The following is a 10,945-nucleotide window of genomic DNA, read 5'->3' on the forward strand; positions in this document are numbered from 1 at the left end:
TGATCTAAAGTCCCCTCTAGGTTTATTTTATACACTTCTTGTCCCTCATTGTACAGTAATCCGATTACACTCGTACATGTGCATGCTTTAGGATTTTTACCATTCCTTACCTCGGAGCAGCTATTGTCCAGACTGGCGTTCTCCTCGACGTCCTCCCCCTGTCCCTGCGTGGTCACACAGGAAGTCTTGCTCTTCCCACAGCAGTTCTTTGTCTCGTCCTCACACAGAGCCTGCAATCGGTTCATGAACTTGACCTTCCAGGCTAGGAAGTCAGCCTGAACGCTGCCGTTGGCGCTCTTCACCACGTTGGAGTCGCCTTCGCCCCTGGTCATGATGCGCATGCCGCTCAGCATCCACAGCCACTTGTCCAGGTGTTTGCCCACCTGCACACAGAGTTTAATGTTGGCTAACTTATTAATATATTATTACAGTGGATGCCCGCTTACTCAGGATCGCTGCATATTTTAAAAAATATGTTTTTGTTGGCAACACCTTACAATTCATGCCTTTTCTCTCCAAAGAGGCGTTTTTTTTGGTAGAAAAATCTTCTCATTCACACCAAGTAGGTAATAATAGAAATGTACAGCATAATAATACAGTACAATGTTTCCCACTGGCATTGGGTTGCTGGGTGGGTGGTAGTTTGATTGCATCATAGTCTAATTTACATAATTGGCCATTGAATGTGAACAAAAACCTTGAAAGGCAGAATAATTAGTTTTCAAATGCAATTATGCCATTTTTGTGGGTTTATATGACATACTATAAAGCTGAGAGCAGAAGTTCTTAACCTTTTTTACCTCAGGGCACAACTTTTCCACTATAGAGGAGCCTGCAGGTGGCCACTAAAATATTAACATTGGATTACTAATCTTACGTAAGATTTTAATCATGTTCAATAATTATATGTAGCTTACATAAATTTTAACAGGATAAAACTTCAAATTATATGATATGAAAGCATTTGTTAATCACAAATATTATTATCAAGGCTTAGGTCAGACTGATAAAAATAAATACTAATCAAATGTACTTTTTAATTCAAACTAAACCAACAATAAATAATAATAACAACACATTATTTTTAAAATAAAATGTCGATAAAATGAAAATACAGCTTCACTAATTTAGTCATATTTCTTGCGCTTAGGGAACTTCTCTGTGACTTTAGCTCCAAACTTCTTCTGTCTGTTATTGTCATTACTGCCACAAGTGGTGTTAAAGTATGTTAATAATGATTGACTTAATTATATACTACAAAACTGTTGTATTACTCATTCACGGATGTCATTTTACTATAAAAAATTCAGTAAATGAATGTATATATTTGTAAACGCTCTGAAGTGGGAAAGGGGTAGGATTAAATAAGCTTTGCTTCTTCCTACTCCTTTTCGGACATGATGTAAAGTGAAATGATAGGAAATTGTGTGATGTATTATGCTGTAAGTGTGTTCATGTTCGAAATAAACTAAAGAAAGGAAGAAAGAAAGAAAGTTTATTACAACTGCGTACTGCTGCAGCCCATTCAGACTACTACGGCCTCTAGGGGGTGCTCGCAGCCCAACAATGTCAGAGCCGTGTATAGACAGTATGGACAACTTGGTTTCAGAGTTGGTCCCAAACATGGCGCCCTGTAGTCACGTGAGGGGCTTTTAGGAGATCGTCTGGTCATACTCTCTCTGATTGGTCAAAAGCCCCTCACGTGACTACTGGGCGCCATGTTTGGGACCAACTCTGAAACCAAGTTGGCCATACTTACTCTCTCTATGCACGGCTCTGAACAGCGGGCTTAGAGCAGGGGTGTACAAACTACAGCCCGCGAGCCGCCGTCTCAAATTGGCCCGTCAGAAGGCATGTGTTCAACAAGCAACCTGGCCCAGTAGGGTGTTTACACATTAAAATTTAATATCTGGCCATCAACCTCTCTCCACACTAACTCAATGTTTGTGGCATTTTTGATATTTCTGATTGATTACAAAGCTTTATGGAGGTCGTCACGAAGGTAAACAAGGTAAGAGTTGAACTTTCACATACTCTTATTATTCAGTTCTAATAATTATCAATTATGTATCCATTATATTATTATAATATGTACACATATATGAAGAGGCTATACAAATATATATATATATATATATATATATATATATATATATATATATATATATATATATATATATATATATATATATATATATATATATATTAGGGGTGTAACGGTACGTGTATTTGTATTGAACCGTTTCGGTACAGGGGTTTCGGTTCGGTTCGGAGGTGTACCGAACGAGTTTCCACATGGACATATTAAGTAGCGCACCGCACGTTATGTAAACAAACAAAGCGACCGGGCTACGATAGACTGACCATACGTCCTCTTTTCACCGGACATGTCCTCTTTTGCGGGGCTGTCCGGGCAGAGTTTTTTAAATGCCTCAAATGTCCGGCATTTTGAGTTAGGGTTGTGTGTATTTTCAATGTACGTTCAGGGTTAAGAAGGGGTTAAAATCAAAACAAATTGTGGAGGTGTGCGCGCAGCAGCATTGGTGAGGGAGGGGCAGAGACAGAGAGAGCGAGAGTTATGATAAACGTGCATGCGTCGCCAGGCTCTGCTTTTTATCGATAGATTTATCAGATTTAATTTTTTATTATCTATAGCAGGGGTGTCAAAAGTGTGGCCCGGAGGCCATTTGCGGCCCACAGCTAATGTTTTAAAGGACCACGGCACATTCTAAAAATACTATTAAAATAAACAAACTGTCATTGCTCAAAACATAATATTGAATCACAATCAATGTTATTATGAATTATTGACCTATCCAAGGTTCCGATTACTTCACATCAAATATTCCACAAAGAAAAATATTTGTGGTGGAAGATTTTGCAAATTTGGTAAATAAATAACCCAAAAATTTATATTTTGTTGTTTTCTTACTGTACCGAAAATGAACCAAACTGTGACCTCTAAACCAAGGTACGTACCGAACCGAAATTTTTGTGTACCGTATATATATATATACATATATATACATATATATATATACATATATATACATATATATATATATATATATATATATATATACATATATATATATATATATATATGTATATATATATATATATATATATATATATATATATGTATATGTATATGTATATATATATACATATATATATATATATATATATATATATATATATGTATGTGTGTGTGTGTGCGTGTGTGTGTGTGTGTGTGTGTGTGTGTGTGTGTGTGTGTGTGTGTGTGTGTGTGTGTATATATATATATAGTAATTTTGCATGCAGACGACTTTCGGCCCCAAGCCAAATTTCTTTAGCTCGATGCGGCCCCCCAGTCAAAAAGTCTGGCTTACAGTATCTGTATTTTAATTGGTGCATCCAATTGCGAATTGCGAGATCTCCTTTACTGCCGCCAAAGTGTATAAAGTGCTTGTCTCTTTGTTGTACCGTGTTGTAGTGGCCCACGTAGACAGAGTTGCCCAGACCAAACACTGCGTATCGAAGGCCTTTCAGGTACGTCTTCCCGTATCGGAAATCCGTCGACGCCTCCTCCAACCACTTGCAGAACCACTCAGCGTTTTCCGTGGGCTGCCCGTCGGTGTAGGTGGCCACCAGAAACACACACACCGACTTACTGGTGCACTGCGTAAGAAAGAAATGCAGGAGAGCACATCGAAAGGAAGTATTAAATGACACGTACCGTCCAGATGACCAACTTTTTACTGACAAGTTCTCTTCACGTGTTTTTTTTTGCTTCTGAAAATGAATTTGGCAGTCATTTCCTAGATTATTGATTAGTCTCGGAGTTATAGGTAGATAACTAACTGTACTTGAAACGCCCCAATTCCATCGCCAGACTCGATATGTCGCCTCTCTTGGTGTGACGTCACCTACAGAACTGGAGCCCATTTCCCCACATAGACAATGTGGATAAAGGCATGTAAAATTATTATTGTGATCAATTACTTGCATGTTTTTGTCACCCTGGCCAAGGATTACCTCAAAACTGATATGGTTAACATTATGAGCAAATAAGGAACATAAAATAATCTCCACTTCTGGACTTCCCTGCTCTTGCATCGACAACATAGCCTGTGTTTCCTCATTCTCTTTCAGCATTTCCTCAAGCATCTTGAGGAAAACATCAGTAGAAGAGGACGCTAAATACAATACTAACAGTTCACCTTCCTTTTCTCTCGTTTTTGAGTGCCGTGTCTGCTCTTTTTTTGTCCGTTTTGCCGCAGGATCTGACTCAGTATTGGTCCCCTCGAGTATTTTCAATGTCTTCCATCCAAACTCCTACTGTCACCCTTCTTGGAAGTCTGAGTCATTAAAAAGATTGCTGCAAATTACACTCCTCTCGCTTGGTCCGTCCCATTTTGAGCGATCCCATTTGACTTGAGAGGTCCGTACTTACCTCATATTGCCAATATTTGGAAATGTATGTAGGCAGACCCCTTCCTTAGTTGTATTACTACAACTTGCAACAATGCATCTGGCAGACATATTTGATCATTCCTTCAAATTTTGCGCAAAAACAACCTAATTCGAAGTGAAGACGCTACCATAACACATAGGGCCTGATTTACTAAGCTCCAAATACCACGCGGTAAACAGTGGGTTTGTGTGCAAGCAATAAAATAGCGTTTGCTATTCGTGGGCGTGTTGTGTGTGATTGTAAAGTGGCATTTAAACGGAGGACTTTGCGTGTACTGAACAGGGCATTACCACAGAGGCACTCTTGTTGCACATGTGGCGTTTTGCTGTTTACAAACATGCAGGAGACATGTACCACTTCTTTATGGGCATTTTAGAAGCATTCGTGCAGTGCATCGACAATGACATCACTTTTTGAAGTGCATGGAAGAGAGGCTGCATTTACTCTGCTCAAAATGCAAAAAATGCATACTTTAAGAAGTTTTTTTCATATAAGAAATATTTTCATAATACGTATTCTATGTAAAAAAATAAATAAACTAAAGAACACCAAAACGCATCAATTTAATTAATTTTATTCACCCCCTTATTCTTCTAGAACCTATAAAATTATGTTACTGAATAGACGATGTGTGTAATTATGTTTTTAATTTCAAATTTTTTTTTTTCTGGCGATCTAAAAATGTTGAGAGACACACACGCACACGCAAACGCACACACACACACACACACACACACACACACACACACACACAGAAACGTAGGACATATGACTCACATCTGTCCATGGCCTGTCTTTGCAGTGAGAACTTGATATTGCAGCCGTGTGCGGAACTGTCCGTTTGCCCCTCTTTCTGACACGTGCTAAATTAAAAGACAAAACACTGCTCGCAAAACGGTGATGAGTGTTGATAAATCACAGTGTGTGCTAAATGATCATATTTGCATCTTATAAATGATAAATGGGTTATACTTGTATAGCGCTTTTCTACCTTCAAGGTACTCAAAGCGCTTTGACAGTATTTCCACATTCACCCATTCACAGACTGATGGCGGGAGCTGCCATGCAAGGCGCTAACCAGCACCCATCAGGGGCAAAGTCTTGCCCAAGGACACAACAGACGTGACTAGGATGGCAGAAGGCGGGGATTGAACCCCAGTAACCAGCAACCCTTCGATTGCTGGCACAGCCACTCTACCAACTTCGCCACGCTGTCCCTCTTCTCCTCCTATTGTGGCCGTTTTGATGATCAGCACATATTTTGCATATTAATGAAGACAGAGACGCAAAATGGATTGCACGCCTTATTCTGCTGACTTAACAGACGCAATCCACTTTGCACACACTTTGTTTAGTAGTTCAGCTTTGCGTGTGCTATCGAGTTTGCACGTGTTTTGGTAAACCTTTAGTAAATCAGGCCCGTAGTACGCAACATGAAAATGCCTCCAGTTTTCTGGAGGTGACGCCTGCAGGCTGATGCAGGTCCGCCCACATTTTGGAGCTACAAATGTGGGCGTCCCTTGCTGAAACTTGTTCAAAAACAAGACTACACTTACAAAACCCAAAACCAGTGAAGTTGGCACGTTGTGTAAATTTGTCAGCGTTAGACAGGCCTTTTAATACTCTTGAAGAGCACTTTGAGGATGTTAATTACAGTCTGTCATTGTCATAGAACGGGTTTATAATAATTATTATTATTATTGTTATATGCAAAGTGAAGTTAAACTGAAGGCTATAGAAGCAATTGATGTTCCTTCCTGTTCTCTGGCTGTTGTCTTACCTCATCAACCAAATGATCTTCTGGGTCGTACTCCTTCATGTCAATGGCCTCGGCTGGAAGGCCCAAACTCCTCACGTCCTCATGCAGCTCTTTAGCAAAGCTCTGCACAAAACGACAGTGTTTCTGTTTTTTTTGACAGACGTCTATATTGATAAAAATGTCTACTGTCATTTCTGTGTTTTTTCATTATGTTGACAGCTGCATGGACCAGTGAGAAGATCAGCCTTCATACTTTAGCTGTTCCAGTCTGAGAGCCGTAGAAGATTTTGACTCTCGACACATGGCGCTCAGCGTGTCTATCCCAGAGGTCGTCTTTCTTCGCGGCTTCGTGAACTCCCGTAAAACCGACGTCGTTCGAGAAGCTTTTCTGAAAGGAGAGATATGGAAAGCACGTCAGTATGTGATCATGTACATCAGTGGTCCCCAACCACCGGGCCAAAGCCCGGTACCGGTCCGCGGACACAAGGAAAAATAAAAAATAAAAAAAATAAATAACTTTTTTTTTTTTTTTAATTAAATCAACATAAAAAACACAATATATACATTATATATCAATATAGATCAATACAGTCTGCAGGGATACAGTCCGTAAGCACACATGATTGTATTTCTTTATGAAAAAAACAAAAAAACCAACAACAACAAAAACCAACAGCTACAAAAACAATGAAGGCACAACGCTTCAGTCCAGAGTATACTAGAGCATACTTGCCAACCTTGAGACCTCCGAATTCGGGAGATGGGGGGCGGGGTGTTTGAGGTGGGCGGGGTTTGGTGGTAGCGGGGGGCCTCTATTGTAGCGTCCTGGAAGAGTTAGTGCTGCAAGGGGTTCTGAGTATTTGTTCTGTTGTGTTTATGTTGTGTCACGGTGCGGATATTCTCCCGAATGTGTTTGTCATTCTTGTTTGGTGTGGGTTCACAGTGTGGCGCATATTTGTAACAGTGTTAAAGTTGTTTATACGTCCACCCTCAGTGTGACCTGTATGGCTGTTGACCAAGTATGCCTTGCATTCACTTATGTGTGTGTAAATGCCGCATATTTATGTGACTGGGCCGGCACGCAGTTTGTATGGACGAAAAGCGGACGTGAAGACAGGTTGCCTTTAAGGCACGCCCCCAATATTGTTGTCCGGGTGGAAATCGGGAGAAATTCGGGAGAATGGTTGCCCCTACGTCCGTGTTTTACCGGGTATGTACCGCTCCGTACAGCGGCGTTTTAAAAAGTCATTAATTTTACTTCTTGAAACCGATACCAATAATTTCCGATATTATATTTTAAAGCATTTATCGGACATCTCTAATTATGATGCATTACAAACTTATTTTAGTAAAAAAAACAAATATCTGATTGATTTATGATTTCAAAGCAAGTTATTCATAAAATTGTACATTGTAAAAATGACAACAGACTTTACGGTAAAAAAAACGTTTTGTTTTTTTTTTATTAAAAAAAAAACAGTTTGATTGATTGATTGAAACTTTTATTAGTAGATTTTACAGTGAAGTACATATTCCGTACAATTGACCACTAAATGGTAACACCCGAATAAGTTTTTCAACTTCTTTAAGTCGGGGTCCACTTAAATTGATTCATGATACAGATATATACTGTTTTCATAATACAGTCATCACACAAGATAATCATCAGAGTATATACATTGAATTATTTAAATTGTTTACAATCCGGGGTGTGGGATATGGAGGGGGGGGGTTAGGATTGGTTGGTATCAACATTTCAGTCATCAACAATTGCATCATCAGAGAAATGGACATTGGAACAGTGTAGGACTGACTTAGTAGGATATGTACAGCAAGTAGTGGACACAGAGAGAGAGATCAGAAAGTATAAGAAAAAGTGTCTACATTTGATTATTTACACTTGATTATTTACAATCCGAAGAGGTATGATGTGGAAGGGGGGGTGTTAGTTTAGGGTTGAAGTTGCCTGGAGGTGTTGTTTTAGTGCGGTTTTGAAGGAGGATAAAGATGCCCTTTCTTTTACACCTGTTGGGAGCGCATTCCAAATTGATGTGGCATAAAAAGAGAATGAGTTAAGACCTTTGTTAGATCGGAATCTGGGTTTAACGTAGTTAGTGGAGCTCCCTCTGGTGTTGTGGTTATGGAGGTCATTTACGTTAAGGAAGTAGTTTGACATGTACTTTGGTATCAGGGAGGTGTAGCGGATTTTATAGACTAGGCTCAGTGCAAGTTGTTTTACTCTGTCCTCCACCCTGAGCCAGCCCACTTTGGAGAAGTGGGTTGGGGTGAGGTGTGATCAGTGGTATTGTTTTTGTTTACAGTAATACAATGCAAAAACAACAACCATCGATTTTATGATAAAAAAACTCTCCGCTCTGTCGCCAGAATTTGACAATAAAAAAATATGGGTACCGTTATCGTATTTACAGTAATCCATCCATCCATCCATTTTCTACCGCTTGTCCCTTTGGGGGTTGCGGGGGGTGCTGGAGCCTATCTCAGCTGCATTCGGGCGGAAGGCGGGGTACACCCTAGACAAGTCGCCACCTCATCACAGGGCCAACACAGATAGACAGACAACATTCACACTCACATTCACACACTAGGGATCATTTAGCGTTGCCAATCAACCTATCCCCAGGTGCATGTCTTTGGAGGTAATACACCGCAAAAATAACGACCATAGATTTTACGGAAAAAAAAACGTTCTGTCACTGGAATTCTACCGTAAAAATACAGTAGTACCATGTTTCCATACACAGTAATATGCTGTAAAAAACACCATAAATTATGCGATGAAACTATCGGGACTAGCCGGCAAGTCTACAGAGTACAAAATATAAATAATGATCAAATCAGTTTGCAACTGTATATTGATATCCTTATACTTTTATATGAATTTATTAGTCACTGTTAGAAGTGGCCCTCTGAGGGCAGCCATAACTGCAAAGTGGCCCTCAGTGAAAAGGAGTGTGACCCCCCAGGTCTACATGTTACACACAATGTTGGAAGCAGAAACCAGCCAGGGACAACCCACCTTCTTCAGAACCATCTTGAGTAAGAACCAGAGTCCAAAGGCAAATACTGCAGCTGTGTACAAGTAGATCCTGTTGTGCCATATTAGGGTGAAGTAGTTGCCATAGTAACCGGGGGAAGAATGCAACACTGGAGACACAAAACAAATCAAACTTGAATACACAAAAAGTAAAACACATGAGAGGTCTTAGCCAACACTGGATGAGTCTTTTATCATATTATGCCTTTTGAGGTATTTAAATGTGAAGTTAGCATCCCACTCGACACCGAGGATGTCGTTGTGGCTTGTACAGCCCTTTGAGACACTTGTGATTTAGGGCTATATAAATAAACATTGATTGATTGATTGATTGAACTCTGAGGTTGGACTGGTGGAACAGGTCCGCCCATTTATTAGCTAATTTATTATTTCAACTGCATTTGATGCAAAGGAAAATTTGATTAATGCTCCAATGAATAAGGGTCGTTTCTCTGAAAGGTTACTGGATTAGTTCGACCATTTCACATGGCAAAATAAGAGAGGAGTGAGAGCACCAGCTGCAAATAACAATGGCAAGGTTGCAGCTAGCTAGCAGCGCTAACTGTTTGGCTAACACAACTTTGGTTGCCGGCTGAGTTCAACGAGGATATAAACTCACCTTTGGGGTTTGAGGTCGCTGCACATATTCCAAAAAGTAAAGCGAGGACGATAATAACACGCATCGCTGTAAATAGATTGTTTAAACACATTATCTACTGGCGGTTCATGTAAGGAACCATAGTGTTTGGCAGAGGTGCATCCTGGGAAATGTAGTTTGGTGACATGCTTTGTAATCGTCAGATAAACTGAGCTCTGGCGCCATCTATCGTGAGGGAGTGTGAACATGCTCTACAGAAAACGTTGCGTGTATACTTTTTAAAATATTTTGTCTTGTTTAGGGTCGTGGTTCTCAACCTTTTTTCAGTGATGTACCCCCTGTGAACATTTTTTTAATTCAAGTACCCCCTAAACAGAGCAAAGCATTTTTGGTTGAAAAAAAAAGATAAAGAAGTAAAATACAGCACTATGTCATCAGTTTCTGATTTATTAAATTGTATAACAGTGCAAAATATTGCTCATTTGTTGTGGTCTTTCTTGAACTATTTGGGAAAAAAGATATAAAAATAACTAAAAACTTGTTGAAAAATAAGCAAGTGATTCAATTATAAATAAAGATTTCTACACATAGAAGTAATCATCAACTTAAAGTGCCCTCTTTGGGGATTGTAAAAGAGATCCATCTGGATTCATGAACTTAATTCTAAACATTTCTTCACAAAAAAAGAAATCTTTAACATCAATATTTATGGAACATGTCCACAAAAAATCTATCTGTCAACACTGAAAATTGCATTGTTGCATTTCTTTTCACAGTTCTTTTTGAGACATTTAAAAAAAATCTCATGTACCCCTTGGCATACCTTCAAGTACCCCCAGGGGTACGCGTACCCCCATTTGAGAAACACTGGTTTAGGGAATAAGCGGTAGAAAATGGATGGATGTATGGGTTGAATTTCCTCAGAAACTACAATTGACAATGTTTTGATTAATCAAATGTACACACATCCCACACCCCGGATTGTAAATAATTCAATGTACATACTCTGATGATTATCTTGTGTGATGACTGTATTATGACGATAGTATATATCTGTATCATGAATCAATTTAA

The 10,945-nt window shown here is 39.4% G+C and overlaps 1 protein-coding gene across 2 annotated transcripts in view; it reads right to left on the reverse strand.

The window, feature by feature from the left end:
* Nucleotides 1–10,030, reverse strand: part of tyw1 (tRNA-yW synthesizing protein 1 homolog (S. cerevisiae)) — an 82,512-nt gene extending 72,482 nt beyond the window's left edge. For both annotated transcript variants that reach the window (XM_062060662.1, XM_062060661.1), the window contains exons 1-6: nt 9,893–10,030; nt 9,256–9,383; nt 6,472–6,606; nt 6,240–6,341; nt 3,469–3,663; nt 111–383 (exon numbers count right to left, since the gene is read on the reverse strand). In XM_062060662.1, the coding sequence (XP_061916646.1) occupies nt 111–383; nt 3,469–3,663; nt 6,240–6,341; nt 6,472–6,606; nt 9,256–9,383; nt 9,893–9,983 (924 nt within the window). In that variant the 5' untranslated portion in view covers nt 9,984–10,030. The remainder of the gene's footprint in view (nt 1–110; nt 384–3,468; nt 3,664–6,239; nt 6,342–6,471; nt 6,607–9,255; nt 9,384–9,892) is intronic.
* Nucleotides 10,031–10,945: the final 915 nt, after the last annotated feature.

Source organism: Entelurus aequoreus, linkage group LG10, assembly GCF_033978785.1.
Source record: "Entelurus aequoreus isolate RoL-2023_Sb linkage group LG10, RoL_Eaeq_v1.1, whole genome shotgun sequence".
NCBI classification, from domain to species: Eukaryota; Metazoa; Chordata; class Actinopteri; order Syngnathiformes; family Syngnathidae; genus Entelurus; species Entelurus aequoreus.